This window comes from Chelonoidis abingdonii, chromosome 2, assembly GCF_003597395.2.
Source record: "Chelonoidis abingdonii isolate Lonesome George chromosome 2, CheloAbing_2.0, whole genome shotgun sequence".
In the NCBI taxonomy this organism is placed as follows: Eukaryota; Metazoa; Chordata; order Testudines; family Testudinidae; genus Chelonoidis; species Chelonoidis abingdonii.
In genome coordinates, this window is record NC_133770.1 from 62,207,007 (window position 1) to 62,227,527 (window position 20,521).

At 38.3% G+C, this 20,521-nt stretch overlaps 1 protein-coding gene across 3 annotated transcripts in view; it reads left to right on the forward strand.

The window, feature by feature from the left end:
• ITGB8 (integrin subunit beta 8) overlaps positions 1 to 13,325 on the forward strand; it is an 86,875-nt gene extending 73,550 nt beyond the window's left edge. For 2 of the 3 annotated variants that reach the window (XM_032766263.2, XM_032766281.2), the window contains exons 11-14: positions 241 to 466; positions 2,905 to 3,008; positions 4,647 to 4,810; positions 12,845 to 13,325. In XM_032766263.2, the coding sequence (XP_032622154.1) occupies positions 241 to 466; positions 2,905 to 3,008; positions 4,647 to 4,810; positions 12,845 to 13,012 (662 nt within the window). In that variant the 3' untranslated portion in view covers positions 13,013 to 13,325. Of the gene's footprint in view, positions 1 to 240; positions 467 to 2,904; positions 3,009 to 4,646; positions 4,811 to 4,906; positions 8,530 to 12,844 lie in introns of those variants that run through there. The other variant, XM_032766272.2, reaches the window with a different exon arrangement.
• Positions 13,326 to 20,521: the final 7,196 nt, after the last annotated feature.

Consider the following 20,521-nt stretch of genomic DNA (forward strand, 5'->3'; position numbering starts at 1 on the left):
AATAAGGGAAAACTAAGGTGACATTTGAAATAGAAACAACTGCCATATACGGTTGCTTATTAATATCTTCTATTCTCATCTTGAATAGGGATTTCACACTTTTAAATTTAACTCTAATCATTTCCAATTCTGAGAAATCTAGAGAATGCTAAGGATTTTGAATATGCTCTAGTCAAGACGCGCACTTACTAAGGCAGATGGAGGTTTAACTGAACACTAATATACTCTCTGATGTTGCAGGCAATGGTGAATGTGAAGCTGGTAAATGTAAATGCTTTCGCGGCTGGGAAGGTGACCGCTGTCAGTGTTCACTATTGACAGCAAAGCACTGCATGAATTCTAAAGGCCAGATTTGCAGTGGAAGAGGAGTATGTGTATGTGGAAAATGCGAGTGTACTGATCCAAGGAGTTTTGGCCGGTTTTGTGAATATTGCCCTACTTGTAACAATGTCTGTGACGAAAACAGGTATGTTTCTAATACATGACTTAATTTCCATTTTTAATGTTGTTGTCCTCTCCCAGAATATTCCCATTCAGATACTGTATACATTAGAATTTTATTCTCAGTGTAGCCTTACTTAAACATGAAGCTTTGAGTCTCGACTTGAGGCTTGGACTGTACAGTTCATCTGCAGCTGAGATATTCATGCTGACATGCCCAGATCCACATGCAATGCACTGAAACTTACTTAAGGGGAAAAAAAAAAGTATCCCATTAATTGTAATCAAGATGGTTGTTTTATATATTTCTCCATAAATACAAGATTATCATGGCAACATATTTTTCCACTACATTATTACTAAACTGGAATAATTTAGAGATGGTCTGAAAGAGGTATCTGCTACACACATCACTAACCATTTATCAGGAAGGTTAAAACATAAAAAATAACGTTGCTGCCAATGAAAACAAGGCTATTCATAAGTGGTTAAGGGAACAGTGTTGTTTTGGGAACAGAGTATTAAAGGAGGGTAGTATATTCATTCATTTGGTTCCCAATACATCATCTACAGGGCTAGGGGGAAAGGTGCAGCTTTTGAGTTTTAAAGATGAATACTTAGGGTGAGTAGTTCTGCTCCCATATGCGATGAGGTAGAAAGGGATCAATCCTGTTGCCATGCTGACCCCTGTAGAGAGACTAGTCACAACCCTTTCCTTGTGCTCTCTCCCCAAATAAGACAAGGAAGAATGAGCCTGCAGACAAAGAGCTTGTCTACAGTCAAAACATGAAAAACACAGCTGCACTGCTGCATCTGCACCGCTGTAGCGCTTCAGTGTAGACACAACCTACGCTCACGAGAGGGATTCTCCCATCTGTGTAGGTAATCCACCTGCCTCAGAAGCGGTAGCTCGGTTGACAGAATTCTTCTGTCAACCTAGTGCTATCTGTGCAGGGACTTAGGTTAACTAAACTGCACTACTCAGGGGTGTGGAGTTTTCACACCCCTGAAGGACATACTTACGCCAATCTAATTTTCTCATGTAGATCAGGCCTCAGCCATGTGTCTCCCTCCCCACTAGCCAGCAGAGCTGGGCTAACAAGGGGGAGTAATTTCTCCACTCTTTCAAAGATTGAAGCAAGGCTCCTGAAGGCTTTTGTCAATCTCTCAGGCACACTGCTTCCAAAAGCTCCTGCTGGAATGTTGCATCTCTCTGCAGTCTCCATTGTGGGCAATTTAACCCTTCATCAAAAAAAGTAAACAGTAAGAATAGAAAGAATTGATATTTGTCAGTTGAATTCTGAACTGTTTAGTATACATGCAGTTGGAGGAAAACCCCAGACCATGTCTGAAGAGGTGAATGCTGAGACCTGGCAGAATGATGTGAAGATAGAATATCTGGGTTATATCTGAAAGTCAAAGGGAGTTAGTGCCCATGCCTCTGAACAATCTGTCTCAACTTAATTAAAAAGTCAGTTGCATTTTTCTTGTAACATTAATGATGTTTGTCTTCTGTAGTCATTTAAAGTTCAGTTCTACTCTGAAAGTAGAAGTAAAAATGGCACTACCTACTCCCTGTTTGTATTCAGTGTCTGATCTTTTGACATTTAGTGACAACAGTAAGTTGTTTGCTACTTTACTTCTGTAGGAACAGCAGACCCAGTTCTGTGCAGAGAAGGTGCTCATGTCTATTCTTCCTAATGTATCATCAAAAGAATTCCATTTGCAAGGCTAAATGTTTCCCTGTAATTATTCCTGTGCATCCCATTGAACACAGTGAAAACGTGGTGTAAGGGGAAATAAGTGGACTCCAAGATCGTTATTACTGTGGTTGATGCATGAAAGGAAAGAATCCACCTTTATTTTAGTAGCTCATGTTGAGTTTGTGGATCTGATACCTAAAGAAACCACGGGGTAGATTCTGTGCTGCAACATCTTAGATGTACAGCATGAAAGGTGTAATCCAGGGCCAGGTGAGGGTGGCTTTGAGCCAATCTGACTATTTTACTTCACTACTTTTCACCAAATAGTTTTGAAAAACGACATTGGGCTAAAGTAGAGAGACAAGGTGAGTGAGGTAATACCTTTTACTGGACCTGTTGGGGAAAGAGACGAGCTTTCAAGCTACACAAAGCTCTTCTTCTGGTCACTGTATTAGCTCTACGTAGCTTGAAAGCTTGTCTCTTTCACCAACAGACGTTCGCCCAGTAAAAGATATCACCTCCCTCACTTTGTCTCTCTAATATCCTGGGACCAACTCAACTACAACAACACCACAAGTAACAATGGGTTAAAATATTGCAAGAGAGAGACAACATGTCTCAAAGTTAATAAATAAATGCTTCAGTATTTTTCTAGCAGCAAGAGAATGTTATTTGAACACAATAATTATTCTGTTGATTTAATCGTTTAAGGAAAATGCAGTGAAGTTATAGTGGTGGTTCTTTATATGTTCATTTTCAGAAATTGTGTTCAGTGCCATTATTCTAACAATGCATCACAAACTACACCTGACCAGTGCAAAACCTCATGTGCTTATATGGTGCATTATATTGATCCAGCATCAGGTATGTAAAAACCTAGCTTTGCCTAATCACTTTAATAAAAGTGTGAAAACCATCAAAATTCATAGTAGAGGAACCACACAACACACTGGGCATCACTTAAGAACCACTTAATTCTTTAAAATTGAGTGTAAGTTATGTATAGGACTTCGTATAGGCCCTCTGCATTGGGGTGAATTTTTCCCCTTAGTTAACAGTTAATACTTAATTGTAAAAAAGTCTCCACTCTTCCCTTCCCTTATGCCTTTCTCAGCCCTGCAAAATGTGCTACATCTTGATGTGTTATTTTGTAACAAAATCAAATCTGATATCCTCCTGCTTAAATATTCATATGAATGATGTATTTAAAAATTGGCACTGATGCACAGATATTTCTGTAATAACATTACTTGCTCTAGTTAGCATTTATATTCTCCTTCAAGAGTGGATTGTGATTGTTTGAAGAAAGTTTGTTTTGCTTCAGGGAAAATGAAAGATAAATAATAACAGGAAATGTGATTGGCAAGCTTTGCTAGATTAGATTTCTAAGATCCTTGAGAAGTTGCATCCAATAGTGAATCCTGCCTCAGTAGTGTTTAAAGAAAGATTTACAAAAATTTATTATGGTAGCCATATGTTTTACTACTTCTCATATGTTTACATTATTTCACATTACAAGAGCTGAACAAATGAAGTAGAACACATAGCTCAATGAAACATTTTAATGTGTCTTAAGTATACACAGCTGTAAGGTAATGAGGGTGTGTAAGTCTTTCTCTATTAATAAACACATCCAAAGCCCATTCAAGTGACAGGGCCCAAATGGCAAAGAAAATTACATATATGTAATCACTTTTTGTCAGTTAATAGCTTTACCTAGACATTTTGTTTTAAAGAGGCATATAAAAGTGACAGTGATTCTATTTGGGATTTATGAGAAGGATCTGTAGATTTTTAAAACCATTAGAGGCCAAGTGCAGTGCATAGGGCATGGGACTGGGAGTCAGGAGACCTGGGTTCTATTCCTGACTTTGCTACTGATCAGCAGGAAAAGTGGCAGGCCTTACTTTGACTTCCACTCTTTGTCTGTCTTGTCTGGGGCAGAGACTGACTGTTACTGTGTTTTATGCAAAAAGAACAGGAGTACTTGTGGCACCTTAGAGACTAACAAATTTATTTGAGCACAGCTCACTTCTATGGATGCATTCGAAGAAATGGGCTGTAGCCCACGAAAGCTTATGCTCAAATAAATTTGTTAGTCTCTAAAGTGCCACAAGTACTCCTGTTCTTTTTGCGGATACAGACTAACACGGCTGCTACTCTGAAACCTGTGTTTTATGGTGCCTAACACTATAGAGTACTGACCTCTAGGTGCTACTGTAATATTAAAGAATAAAAAATCGTGACCCTATATCTGGATCTTTCTAATAGGAATTTTTTTTCCTGATAAAGCTATTTTAAAAATAGTTTGCATATGGCAATCTGAATCATTATGCCTTCTTCATTAAATACTTTCACATGTGCAATCGTTTGGAGTTATTTTAGGAATTTGATTTCGTGAAGCTATGCTAAATTAATGTGCAGTGTTAACTTCAAACTTGGCTTAATGGGTGCCCCTTATCAATATTTTAGCTTTTCACTCTTGTTTTCCTTTTATTGCAGAATGTTTCTCCGACCCAAACTACTTTAGAATCTTTTCCATAATCTTTATCGTTACATTTCTGATTGGGTTGCTTACTGTACTTATCATCAGGCAGATAATTCTACAGTGGAATAGCAATAAAGTTAAATCATCCTCAGATTACAGAGCATCTGCAACAAAGAAGGTAATTGATTTCAGAGAAAATCATATTCAGTACTTTTTTTTTTGCTTACATATAAGTGTTAGCTATTTGTTGCTAAACTGTATCTTCTCCTTCAAGGATAAGATGTTTTTGCCTACTGTTTGTACGAGAACAGTAACATACAGACGTGACAAACCAGAAGATATAAATATCGACATCAGCAAGTTACGTTTAAATGAAACTTTCAAGTGCGAGTTCTGAAGACCATTTTCTGAAAATCTCTATTTCCATCATTTTTTAAAAAGCTGTCTTATTTTTACTGTGTAAGAGTCTTGACTGATGCTATTTGTTTTTGTGGCATGCATTCATTGAATACTGTAACAAACTAACATGTAAGCATAGTCACATAATGTGACTACCTTTGAAGTTATGGCTGCTGTATTTTATGAAAGAGAAATGTGCATTACTACTGTTCAAGACCATTAGTGTTGGTGTAGCACTTTAATGTAAAATAATTTATTTAGTTATGGCATAGAATGTAGATATGAACATGGGGGGACAAAGCACTGATCTCACTTTACAAGTAGCTAGTATTTGTGTGCGCTGTGGGAATGGGCAAAACTGTGATTAAAATATTAACATTCCTGTACATTATAGTAATAGATGGAGCTATTGGAGTACTTGTACATGTAGAAACGATACTTCTTAAAACTTTTATGGTTTTCCTTTCAAAGGTCCATTGATCTTGTCTGCTTTGACATCAGTTTATCTTCTTATAGTTACTTATAAAAAATAACTGGATTAATGAGTGCTTAGTTACTACTGGTATTTTAAAAAATCTACAGATTATAATATCACTTAAACAGGATTTATTCTTCTTATGTGATAAAGTGTATACATTTTAGTATTCCTTTTGTTCCAAAATAGAGACTTTTATATATATTTTAAGATATGTGAGAACTGAGTCAGTATGAAAAGGGGAAGGATGGGGGGAGAGTTATTCTAGTGTGGTTTTGTTTTTTTTGTTTTAGCTGACTGGAATACGCTACATAATAATTAAACACACTGGCTAAATTCAGCTCTGGGGTTGGCAAGAAGAACTGCATTGAAGTCAGTTGAGTTACACCAGGGCTGTATTTGGTCTGCTAGCTACATTTCAGTGTTTTGCCAAATAAGGGCTCTCTTCTTGTTAAATATCTGATATGCCTGATTTTTCCTCATCTGCTACTTTATAGCTGAGAGAATCAGTTTGCATGAATCCTTTATTTAACCACCTAAATTGTTGTTGTGGTGCACTGGGATATGTATCCAGTAGAATGTGAAGGTGTCAAAAGAAAAAGAATACAGAAAAGAGGAGAGGAATTTTCCCATGAGAACTAGTTGAATTGACCAATGTAGATTCAAATTCTGCCTTCAGAAGTCATCAAGATCCTTCCCAGATTCAATGGGGCCAATATGGATGCATCTGAGGGCAGAATTTGTACCACAGAATAAATTGTGCAAAGCTACTCCGCTTCTCCATAAAACAAACTCTGCAACAGTGGACGCTGTTGTCTTGTTGCTATATGCCATATAAAGTGCACAGCTAGTAGTCGGACTGGCTTGTTTTACATTGTCATAAAGTTAGGAAGTCCTGGTAACCTCTTTGAAATATGCACTAAAAATAGTTGGCAAAAAATTATCTGAGATGACATGTTATCAGTGCTAAACACTGATACTCAATACTAATCTGTGCCTATTGCAGAGAGTCTTTGCTTCGCTGAAACAAAGGGGGAAATGTCTTTATTAAAAAAAAAGCGGAATAGACACATGGTTGAGATACTTATAAGAAATGAGAAAAATGAATTCTCCCAATTCTGCGTTCCTTCTGTACAAGTCCCGTTGAAATCTGAGAACGATGTACATGTGAAAGGAATGCAGGATTTGGAATTGATAATCAGCTTTATGGGTTGTGTTTCACAGACAGCATTCCCTAATACACTGATCAAATGGAGGTTTGAAAAAAAAATCCTACAAAGACAATGGCTCAAAATTTCCATTGTTATTGTTCTAACAGCTCTAGATATCAGTGGTAGTCACTACATACTTCCCCTAATAAGCCACCTTTTAAACTCCTCTATTAAGTATTTCTATGTCACGCATCACAGTGGTATCTGAACTTCAGTTCAGACAGCTTAAAAAGTCTTGCTTGAAATTGGAATTCATTACACTGATTTTATTTGTGTTCGTGATAGCCTTCATTTTTATTTGTTAATTATAGATTATTGAAAAGTAAACTACAGTGAATCATTTCAACTTTATACTGTGTTTAACTTGAATTATTTTTCTTTATACTGCACAGTGTGGGACTCAGTCCTCCTCCCGTAGAAGTTAACGGGATGATTACCATTGACTTTACTGGGAACAGAATAAAGGCCCATGTGAAATAAACATACTTAATATTGCTCTGGTCACAACTTCCTAAAGAGAGGAGGAAACAGGGTACTATCTGGATATCAGTAACTGTTTATTTAATTGAAAGATTTCATGTGCTTCACAAAAGATATGAACCTATTCTTTAAATAATGGAATATGATTTTTGATCTAATTCTCTTAAATGAAATATAATAGCCCTTAATACAACATATAGCTAAGTGATATAATTGGTAAAAATAACTCATAACTGTTTAAAATAACTTCTCGTCATTGTTCACAAGTCTCAAATTATGGAACAGAAATGGAGTTGGGGACTTCATATACAGGAGAGAAAGGGGTCTTTATGGTAACATCTCCTCCCCCCCCCCCACGTCCAAAATACCTCTTATAGCTGTTTTTCTCCTTCTGTTGCACTTTGCTGGAACTCCAGCTCTAGTCCAGTGAGGGCATGGCCAGCATGTTGCCATCAGAACAACTGCTCAATGCATTATATTCCACTCAGGTCAGTGGAACTTTGCAACATAAATTTCATTGTAAGCTGCTGCTGTCCTGAGTAGTTGTAACTCCCCCTTCTACTACGTTAACGTACCATGAAGGAGGTTACGAGTGGGCTACTGACAAAGAATTAGCTGCTAGCAATGCAGAAGGCCAAGAACTAATCTTTAGATGGCCTATGGGGAGATCAGACAGAACAAGATCCTCAAGATGGTGCCTGATTCTCATGGATGGCTGCCATACATGAGAAACTGTAGCCTTGCCTGCTAGCTGTTCCCCTCCGCTATTGGCCCTGCTTTTCAGAATGGTGCAGAGGAGGAATGACCCAACAAAAGCCTCACAGTGGTGGAGATCTGTGCTCCCATTTGCACATAACCTTAAATGAGAAAGCACTTAGCCCATAATTCACAAGAAATTTGATCAGCACTTAACGGTACTGTGGCTGTGCTTTGTATGGCAGTTAGTGTGTGAGCTATTGTAAACAAGTTCGTTCTACATAGTTCATATCACAATTTCTTCTCTTTCTATTGCACCTCTAAGGTGTTCCCTCCAAACAAAAAATATAACATTTGGCCTCAACCAAAGTCACTACAGGCTTATGGAAGAAAGTTAAGCCCTCTGAAAAATGAATCATATTTCAAATAATTTGACAGTAGGCCAGCTCCAAAATATGGAACACTTCATTTAAGAAATACACACAGGTACTATATTGGTATTGTTAACTGGTCATTTGGGGATTTTTTTTTTATTTGTTTTACTTTATGCCCCATAAGCACAATATTTACATGAGCATCTGCAGAAAAATTGTTATTCCTTGTTTAAACATCTCTATGAATGATTTAATTATTCTAGTTCTTAAACTAGATACTTGAGCATAGAGAGAGCTGAATCCTATTAATCTCTAACTTCTCGTTCATGTGTATTTTGGAAAGGACAGATGCTTATGCATTAAAAATGTGCACATTACTTCTGAATTAAAAAAAAAGCACTCATAGAATAAAAGTGACTCAGTGTCAATTACTTCCAAGCTCTATGAATACATTTATTACAGTGTCACAAATGAGTATGAGGAAATGGTTTGTTCATTCAGAAAATGTGCACATGATGTATGTGGAATTTTCATTGTGCCAGACTGAAATATTTACAAGCCATGTTTAATAGGGACCTTAAAAAGAAACCACATTTGTCTAGCCATACTTTACATGTTATCAGTTATTAGAATTGTATTAATTTTTTTAGGTGTCATGGCTCAAAAATCTCCTATGCAAAGTATGGTTTTGTATTAGAAGAAATAATTTGCTGTACGTGGTAAAATATTATGATACCCTTGCTTTCTCAAGTCACATTGAGGAATTAGTTCTTTTTTCCCATATGTGTGTGATTGTGACTATGTTGTTAACTACAGTAGTGAACCTGTGAAACTTACTTTCAGGCAACACCTACTCTTCCAACTAGCCACATTGGGTTTTTTGATGCCCTTTAAGGCACAGCTCAGGGTTGAGGGATGTGCAGAAATGTACTGCCTTAGCAGGGGCTTGATGCGGCACAGTGTCTAAAGCAGGCAGAATTCATCCAAGAGCTTTGGGGAGCGAGGTTTGAGTATAGTACCCATCATCTGTGCCCAGCCTGTTCTGCTAGCTGGTGCAGGAAACCGTTTCCCTTCCCAGATACTTTGAAGAGGTTAGACTGGCAGAGGCACTCACAAGGTATTCCTTGTGCATAGTAGAGTGCAAGGGCCATTTTGTGTCCAGCCCCTGCATAGATGAGAAGGCTGCACTCTCTGTACCTAACCATGTTCCCTGATGTAAACACAAAGGACAATGTTGGTAACTGACTAAGAAGGATGACTTGAGGTAGGGTTGCAGGACTGGACCTATGAGCCTCAATTGAAGCCCATTGAAGTCAGCGGGAATTTTTTCATTGACATCAGTGGGCTTTGGAGCAGGCCCTAAGTAAGCAGCACAATTCACAGTTAGAAAAATGCACTTCTGAAAGATACATCCACTTTGATTTTTAGTTGGAAGGGCCAAAGTGTGGAGCAAGAAATTTTATTGATTCACTGCATTATATTTATCAGTCAATCAATGCTGAATGAAACAAACTGTCCAATCAAATTAGAAATGAAATGTATCCCTAGCGTTTATGCCATGCATTTGAAATATAAAAATAAGATTTACATGGTAAACAATAATGAAGCAGTAGTTAGGAAGAATGTTACTGTTTTTAGCTATTGGTCTATATCCAGAACTCTGATAGAAGTCAAAGGAAATTTGAGTGTCCTGTACATTGATGTCAGCAGTAAGTTAAAATTACCTAGCAAAAATAATTTGTATATAATGGGACAAATCAGTGCAGTTGCACAGAGTGCAAGCTAGCTTAGAATTAGAGCCCAGTATATTTTCATGTTCAAGATGATTCGTTCTGAAAATAAATGTCCAGGAAGTTCTTTTGCTTTAGAAATTCCTCTTCAGCTACCATTTCCTCTTTCCTTTATTTTTCTGTTGCACACTCTTGAAACAAGGTACGTAGCTAGGAAAAAATGAGTAAAATGTCTGGCATGTGTTGATGTGAGTTGAAATCCTGTCCCCTTTCAAGCCAATGGGAGTTTTCATTGGGGCCACAGCTTCACCCCAGCTACCTTCCTTTCTTTCCTGTTTGCAAACACGTTAGTTTTAGACACATTCACTGTGCTGAGATCTATTTCACACTTACTACTACTGTTTTCAAAAAATAAAACTACTTTAAAGTGTCTCATTTAGCAAAGTAGTGATAAAATTTCTAATACAATATGGGGGTTATCTTCATGTTTAATATGCTGCCTTTTGTTAAAAAAAAAAGTATGTGGATATATAATGATTCTTTAGATTTAAAAAGTTTGATACATAGAACATTTTAGGAAGGGAAGCAGGTTTTTAATAGATTTGTAACTCTTATTGTTCATTTCCAGCTTGAAATGACATTTTTAAAACGAATCACTACTTAAATGTGTCTGAAAATGTTCTGACTATTTTGTTTAAAATAATATACTTTTGTAGCTGGTTATTCATTTCATTTGACTACTAACTTCTATTCTGATTATATTTATTAATGAATTGACACTGTAGTGTACTGTGAGATGTTTATTTTTCTATCAGAGCTGTAACAGCTATGACATAGCATTAAGTTAATGCAACGTTATTGTACTTGCTCTCTAAAAAAAATAAAAAAATAGTATTTCATCCCTGTGGAGTGTCATGTTTTGTAATACACTCCTATTTTATCATTGGTGCTTTAAGAAAAATGTTTGTTATCCTCACTATAACACTTCCTCTAGGAATATAAAGGTAGTTCATTAGTCTGTAGGACTATGTTAAGGAAAGAGAAGTTTGCTTAAAACTGATCTGTGATGAAATAGGACTGTATAAGGAGTGCTGGACCAAAATCTCAAGAAGCATGATTATTGGAGCAGAGAGTCCTGTGGCACCTTATAGACTAACAGATGTTCTGGAGCACGAGCTTTCGTCGGATGCACGAAGTGGGTATTCACCCATGAAAGCTCATGCTCCAAAATGTCTGTTAGTCTATAAGGTGCCACAGGACTCTGCTGCTTTTACAGATCCAGACTAACACGGCTACCCCTCTGATACATGATTATTGGGTTTAGGTAAACGTATGAAAGCATATGATGGTCCAGAACTCTGTCTGACAGTGTAGCTAGGAATATATCAGCAAACATATGGGCTGACTTGAGTATGTTGGAATAGTATCTGACTCCCCTTTGGGCATGTCTACGCTGCATCTGGAAGTGGGCCTTCCGGACTTATGCTAGTAGCGCTCCTGCTTGTGCTCTAAAAATAGCTTTGTAGACAGTGCTTTGAGGTTACAGAGCCTGAGCTCCAGCCTGAGCTGCAAAGTCTACACATGTATTTTTAGAGCACTAGCTTGAGACCCACTGGCACAAGTCTGTGGACCTGGGCTGGGAAGCTCACTAGCACATGCTGAGACACTACTCAGTAAACTGTCTCTGAACCTCAGATAAGTATACCATAGCATAGCTAAGGGCATTAAGGCATGATTTGAATATTAATACGTGGCTAAGAATATTCCTCCTCCCTCTCTCTACACATTGTTCCTACTCTGGGTAAAAGAATTGGCTTGTTGGGGTTGGCTTAGAATAGAGTTGTACTTTTGAGCATACATCTGTACCCTCATAAGACACAGTTATGTTGCTTTTCTGGCCAAATGGTGTCTGTAAATTGTGAAAGGGACATGCACTTTGTTCTTGTGTTGATTCTGGTCATAATAGTTTTCCTACAAAATTCTAGGACAAACCATTGACATGTGCTTTAAGAACATACCTGATCACCTACAGAGACCAACAGGGGGCCAAGAAAGTCTAAATGAGCAGAGCTGTTTTCAAAACTTGTCCATGATGTGACACCACAAAAATTAACCTTTTTAGCTCTATTTTGTTTCACATAATTACTTCCTACCCCTTAGTCATTCTTTCATCATGACCCTAAATTGCTAATTCTGACAAGTACTGTTTTTCCTTAATTGAAAATAGCACAACAGTGCTGGGACAAGAAATAGCATTCAAGTAAGGGCTGCTGTGTTCATGACAATCTGTGTGTCACTTACATGAGCCCTTGGACTCAGCAACACAAGCGAGAAACCTTGGAAATGATATAGGGCAACATAAGAGAATGTTCTAAATGTTAAGAAAAGGAAAAATGTATCATTTTACCTCTTTTTTTCTTTCAAAAGTTAGAACGATGACCACAATTTTCATAATTTCAGTGGAAGAGGGCGAAGTTGAGGAACTGTTAGAGGCAAAGTGTGAACTACAGCAAATAAACGTATGCACCTACAAAGCCCTCTCCCCATTAACAACAGTGGACCTGAGACCAAGCTAGTTGGTGCACCTCCCAGTCCTCACCCCTGTTGTCGAATGATGGTAAATGAGCATTATGAAGTCTTTCTCTTTCTCCACATAGGATATGAAATGCAGCTATTAAACTGGACTATTACACAGTTATTTGTCCACATAGTGATAGTTTTTGGCACCATTCCAGCATATAATGTCTTAAAATTATTCACGTCATTCACCTCATTGCATAGTCAGTGACGCTAATAGAGATTAAGGTGGTTTGGCCCTAATCTAATTCTACTCATATTGTTTTGCAGATCCCCTTGACAAGAAAAAAGCTTGTAGTTCAAGCTCTCAGAAGAGGAGGGAAACCTACCTTACAGCCTCTAGAGCCTAGGGATGAAAGAGGCCCTGACTTCAACTACTTCCTGGACAACAGTGATGCAGGTGTACTCCCCTATTGTGTAATTTCAGTCTCTGCATGATTCCCATTGTGCTAAGGGCAAGATTTGACCCAACATACCTAAAGCAGTGTAAGAGTCATCTGTATCCGAGTGAGAGAGAGAGAGAGCTGACCACAAAGATCTGTGTTTAAAAAGCACAATGATGGTTTGAGTAAAGATCTGGAGTACGTGGTGGCACTGTAGCAACCGGAAAGGGATCAATGGGAGGGAGGAGAGAGGAGGAGAAGCCTTTATCGAGCTGAGCATTACTAGCAGAAGAGTGGATTTTGAAGGGTTTGGGGGAGTTTTGTTGATCTACAATAAAGAAAAGAACCTTGGAAATATGCACTTGCAACGCTGGGTTTATAACAAAACATTTAAAATGTACGAAATAAATTAAACTTTAATTGTATAGAAAACTTGCCTGGCCTGAAACTGTTTGAGAGGGCGAATAGCTTGTGGTACTGAAGCTGCTACTTCCCATTGGTGCTGTTGGGAGAGAGTGTGTGTGTGCGCACATCCAAAGAACTGATTCCTAAATGTTTAGCTAACCCAGTAAATAAGATCTGTTCCCCATCATGGGGAGTAGTGGGTGCACAGCACTCACCAACCTCTAATACCTGGACCCAGGGCCTACCGAGGCTGCATGGCGAGCATGTGTCATGCTCCTCTTCAGCTCCTGTGCTTTCCACTCAGCCCAGATCATCATCTGGCCTTTCATCATTTTCTTGACTTCAGACCAAACAACGCCCCGAAGTATGAATGTTGTTGTTCTATAATGACATTAGTGAATGTAAGTAGAGATGCAATAAAACTATTACCAGCAAAACAAATCATTCAGGTATCAGTTACTGAAGGGACGCTCTCCAATATATTTTTAAATTCAGTTAAATTTTAATTAGCCAACAGAAACCAACACATCTGGCCAGATTCATTACTGCTGTAAAAGAGTGTGCAGCTCCATTGAAATCAACAGAACTGTGCTCGAAACAGGTCTGAATTTGTCTCATAGAGAACATGATTTCCACCACTGAGGACTCCTCACTGAAGATATCTCACCCATTGACACAAAGAGCCTTCTCAGCAATGTTGGTAGTTATTTTTTCATTTTTTATTATTTTCGTGAGAAGGAAGTCTATTGTGCCGGGCACAGTGACTCTCAAATAGGTCAACTTGACCTGCTCTGCAGCCACAGCCTTCTGGGTCTCTTGAAGCATGGAAAAGACACACTTGTTTCTTTCGGGATTATCCAGCCTAAAATAAACAGGCGTTCTCAAGCTAAGTTGTAGTCTGTGGGTCACGTTGTTTCATGGTGTCTGCAATGGATATGCCACACAATGTGCACAGTACCCATCTGAAATTTAGGGTACAAATGTGGGGACCTGCATGGACACTTCTAAAGTTAATTACTAGCTTAGATCTGGTACACTGCCACCATCCAGAATTTCAGTGTCTGGAGCACTTTCTTTCCCCCCAAAACTTTCTCCTCCCTGGGTTGCCTTAAGGGACTTCACCAATTCCCTAGTGAACACAGAGCCAAACTCCTTGGATCTTAAAACAAGGTGAAATTAACCACCCCCCTCCTTTCACCCCACCAATCCCTGGTAAGTCCAGATCCAATCCCCTCGGATCTTAAAACAAGGAAAAATCAATCAGGTTCTTAAAAAGAAAGCTTTTAATTGAAGTAAGAAAAGTAAAAATCATCTCTGTAAAATCAAGATGGAAAATACTTTACAGGGTAATCAGATTCATATAGCCCAGAGGAATCCCCTCTAGCCTTAGGTTCAAAGTTACAGCAAACAGAGGTAAAATCCTCTCAGCAAAAAAGGAACTTTACTAGTTGAGAAAACAAAAATAAGACTAACCCGCCTTGCCTGGCTATTACTTACAAGTTTGAAACATGAGAGACTGATTCAGAAAGATTTGGAGAGCCTGGATTGACGTCTGGTCCCTCTTAGTCCCAAGAGCGAACAACCCCCAAAACAAAGAGCACAAACAAAAGACTTCCCTCCACCAAGATTTGAAAGTATCTTGTCCCCCCATTGGTCCTCTAGTCAGGTGTCAGCCAGGTTTACTGAGCTTCTTAACCCTTTACAGGTAAAAGAGACATTAATCCTTAACTATCTGTTTATGACACCATCAAATACCGTAGTTGTGAGTGAGCATAAACGTGTTTGTGTAACTATGAAATTTCTCTGTGTATCTGTGCACATGGGAATACTCACAGGAAAAAATCATTTTGCATGTGAAATGGATACATGCATATTTTCCATGGCTCAGTTATTGGACAGGACTTTGAAAGTGTAACCTTGTATATGACAAACAATTAGGAGGTCAGTGTTTTCTTGTTCTTCTTCAAGAACAGGTATGAAGGAGAATGCTTATGCAGACTGTTCTCCAAACCAGCAGAAAGTTGAATTTCCTATTAAGAAAATACATTGTTGTATGAAAGAAGAAAAACGGACCATCTACTGTGTTACATTATCAAAAATAAAAATTAGTTGGATCAAGTTCCAGTCAAAGAACCAGGCCCTTTAGGTTTCCATGATTTTATATTAGCCTTGACTTAAGACTTTCTTCTATGTTTTGTTTCAAGTGTCTCCAAAGCTTCAATGGAGAAAATTCTTGTCAAGTAGTTGAAGCATGAAATTAGGAATTGGGAATTCTGGCTTGCTCACTGACTGTTCTCTGTGTGATTGGGCAACCACTTAATAAAGCCAGATTTAATTGCTAACCACCCAAAATACCAGTTGAAGTCAGTCAGAACTATCAGTGCTTTAACACCTGAAATCTCACCTCTGAAAATGAATATAATGTAATTCTATCTGATTTACAAAAGAGATGGCATCAATTAATATTTGTAAAACTTTTTTAGATCCTCTAATAATGTAAAAAGTAAAAATCTTAAATATTTATTTTTATTTTGCAGACCAAAAAATGAAAAACTTCATTTGTTGCCTAATTTGATGTCCCTGATTGGATTGGGAAGCATTAATTTGTGCTTCCCCACTCGCATAGTTCTTGCATTTTAGCTTTATCTCTATTTGTCTCACTGAAAACTGAGCGGTTGGAATAGAATTACTTGAAAATATAATGCAATGTGCAGTTTAGTAGTTCAGGTTTTTTCCTAAAAGGATCCTACTTTCCTGGTTAGTTACTTTTTGTTAAGTATATTAATAAGAAATAAGTATAGTCCTATTTTCTTGAAAAATAAAAATTTATCAAATGGGCCATGCATCCAGCAACATTATAGAAATCTTCATGGGGCAAAGTGTGTCACTAAACGTAATTAATCTCATATGAGCAGTTTGATGCTGAATAGTAGTGACCTAGTTCACGTGGAATTTAAGTACCTTAACTTGCCAAATTCTTTCTGCTTATTGGATCAGTACCTGGTTACTAAGTCTCTCTTAGCATAATGTGCGTGTTTGCCCACAAACTGAAGCCTGCAGGGGCCTTTGAGATAAAGAAATTGTTATTCTTTTGCAAACTTTGGCAGTGAAGGCTGTGTTATAATTTTGTTATGACTACAGTGTCTGGATTACTGCAGTTATATCCAATGTAAAATCACAAGTGACACTCATAACTAGGTATCCCTGAAACATCCAGAATAAACTCTCTAAGTAGATCAGAAATCTCAGTAAACCCAAAGATTATGGTACAAAGTAAGACTATTAAATAAAGTGTGTTTTTTTTAATTAAATCACCATGAAATGTCTCTTAACCTGATAATACCCTTTAAAATATGTAGATTAATATAGACCAATATAATATTTCACCGTCCTATAGCACCTAACATCATGCAGGATCCCAAAGAACTTCACTAATTAGAGAACAGTATGCCAGTATTATACAGTAGGGATCCAGAACACCATAGCTTATATTAGTGATACTGTGCTGAGAAATGGATAGGCGAGAAAAAGAAAAACCCCAGAGTTCTGATGGTGCTCACATGAGAGCAAATCTCATCCCCATGCAGAAGGCCCTTAGAAGATTCTCTGCAGTTCAAACCACTGAGGCTTCATAAAGGAATTAACTTAGGGCTAAAGTGTGGAGGCCCTTGCAAGGTGAGGCAATACCATCCTAAATACAAATCTTAATTAATGTGTTTCCACTTTTGTTTTACTTTTGGCATGAAAACAATGGGAAGGGGAAGCTGAGGGCTTGCATTTATGAAAGTCTACTTAAAGGGCCAAATCCTGTCCATTTGAAGAAATAAGTTAATTCCTCACAATGACATCTAAACAAGAGACGATATTCTGCTGATAGGCATCTACAAATCCCTCTAACTTCAGTGGGAATTGCACATACATAGCTGAAGGCATGGTTTGGTCCATAGTGTTCTAAAAGCTAGCCAGATCTTCATCTTGCATGTTTTTCTCATAACACACATCATTTTGCCTCTCAGAGGTGCCAGTGTAATTTCATCTGGTGAAATTACAGTGATCCTCTGCCTTATTGGGAATATCTTTGAAGTAGAATTATTATAGTTATTATTTTCTGCAGAAAGACCTAGGTCCCTATGGATAATCTGAAATAAAACTTCACAGGCTCACCTCTAGCCAAAAACATGACACATCAAAATAAGACCAAATGTTATTTGCTCCAATTCCAGCCATCGGTAGCCAGCTGTGCGTGTAGCTCACCCCTCTCATAAATAAGGTCTTGCCTGCACTGGAGATCTTTCCTTATTTCAGCCATCAGTGGCCAGCCACTGATATAGTTGGTCAGTTTCAGCAAGGGTAAGTGCCACTGGTGCAAACAGTGGCTTTCCTTGTCTCCATGGTAGGGGGTTACACCAGTTCACTTTGATTTGTGGTTGGCCACTAATGGCTGAAATCAGGACAGATCTCCAGTTTAGATAAGGCCTATAAAGAGTGCACTGGGCTGCACTGATTAGGGTCTGGTTTTGTATCTGTCAGGAATGCTATATGTATCACTTTAAGAAGTTTTATATATACACATGTAGCTATGAGAATATGTAGAAAATGTTTCTCTGTAATAATGTAAAGTTTTCCAGCATCTCTGGAATTGCCAAATAGCTCTGAGGATAAATCGCATAATATTTGCCCTTAGAGCACATGAGAAAACTTCACTTACACAGCCCCTCCCACCCAAGTCTCAATACAAAGAAGGTAATTTCTATTGCCATCTTCAGCAACAATAAAAACAAATCTGTAGAATTTTACTGGGCTGCTTGCCATTTTTATTGAAATTACATCTGTAGCAGCTAAATCTCTATAAAGCTGCAATTTCACTACAGTTACTTTTTATTATTTGTATTAGGGCAGGTACTAGACACTATCCACATATGCAAGGATAAGCAGTCCCTGGCGTTTCCATCTTATTAAATTGGCTGCAAATATAATTTATAATAAATAAATATGGATTCCCAAATTTTCGGCGTGTAAAACTGCTTGCTTAGGCATGGTTCAGAGAAAAAAATGATGGCACTATAACTTTGCTAGTTTGCGGGGAAAGGGGGATCTTGCTTTCAGACCCAGAATGTTCAACCACCAGAGGGTGTTAAGGTTCATTTTACTAGAGCAATGTCAACATATGTTGCTTTCCTCCACAACTTACCTGTTACAGATCTATGCAAGGCGGCCACTTGGACCTCTAACCACATATTTGCCAAACATTATGCTATCACAGGATACCATGGCAGACACCATAGTCGACCATATGGTACTGTCTACCATTGTCCCTCACACAACTCCAAAATTCCACCAGCCATAGTGGGTACTGCTTCACATTCACCTAGAGTGGAGCACCCACAGGGACAACACTCGAAGAAGAAGAGAAAGTTACTCACCTTGTAGTAACTGAGGTTCTTCGAGATGGTGTCCCTGTGGGTGCTCCACTCCCCACCCTCCTCCCCTCTACTTTGGAGTACTAGTATGATTCTCCACGATAGAGAAGGAACTGAGGAGGGTGCGGGATGCACACACTCAGGAACATTCCAATGACACTGGAGATACCAACTGAGCACGTGTGTCCCGACCAGGCACTGTTACTGAAGATCTCCGATCAACAGCGCCGGGGCGTACCATCACCTAGAGTGGAGCACACACAGGGGGACACATCTCAAAGAACCTTAGTTACTGCAAGATGAGTAACTTTGTCTTTCTAACTTGAATTTGTCTGCCCTTTTTAGTGGTGCAATTCCATCAGCACCAGATGGGGAGGTTGTACCATATCACCATGGTTAAAGCACCAAAACTTTCTAGTGTAGACAAAGCCTAAAAAAGTCTATTTTTCCTCTATCTGTGCTTAAATCTCCATACACCAATGGGAGAATTTAAAAGTCAAATTTTACAATCAGAATGACATTATTTTAACTATTTTTATTTGACTTGTCTATGTTTTGCTCAATTTGTATACAACAAACACGTGTGTGTGTGACATTACAAGAACATGTTTTTTAGAGAGAGAGAGAGAGCTAGCAAGTTCTCAGCCCAAGAAACCCAAAGCACCTTTACAAATTATAAGCCAAATTCTGCTCTCTGTGACACTGTTAATTTATAGCAGTGGTTTACAACCTTTTTTCATTTATAGACCTCTAAACAATTTCAAATGGAGGTGTAGACCACTCTGGAAATTTTAGACATCGTCTTCGGACCCACAGGGGTCTGCAGACAACAGGCTGGAAACCACTGATCTATAGCAACACTGTTGTCTTCAGATGAGTTATGCCTGGATATAATACCTGTATCAGGAATTTTTGTTTGGGTTTTTGTTTTTTTTTTTCGTTTTTTGGTTTATTTTAACAGAAATTATTTCACCCCCCACTCAAATACAGATGTTTATATATTGGACTGCAACAACTGTCTATGCATAGTAACAATACTTCAGGACAGGATGATATGAAGAATTTGCATATCCAGTTGAAACTAGAAATGGAATTTAAGTAGCTAGAATGTAATTATACATAGTGAAATGTAGGGAGTACACTGGGCTTAACAACTCTGATGTTGAGAAAACTGATATTGACTCTTTAATGAGCACAAGTGGTAAGGGCCATAGCTTTTCATCTCATCAGCACAGTGGCCCCTACTGCTTTGCTAGTGGGACATTTTGTACAATAGCACTGATTCAAAGGGAAGAATGCCACCTACACTAACATGACTTCCTACGGAATGATGGGTTTTCTTGGTGGCTTCTCATTGCGGTGTTAAACAGGACCAACCCCATTAAGATCTGGGGAGGTCACAGTCCAGGATAGTATGGCTGCAGGCCATAACTAACATGCACTGAGCAGACTCGGAAAAAACAGTTTAGTTTTTCCATGTAGAAACCTTGGGCCAGACACAATAGAAACCAGAACTGCGTATGTGTTGCCCAAGGTCATAGAAAAGTGATTTTTTTTCTCCAGCACTTCTGCAACATTGCTTGAACTATTGTAGTGCAGAAGTAACATCTTGCTTATTGAAATGGAATTGTAAGGGGCAAACCCTTCTCTCATAAAATTCAGAGGTGAAAGCAACTGCACCTGTGTAATTGGGAGGAAATATTGGGCCTTTAGTTGCTGACTGAGGGTTTATTAAAAAA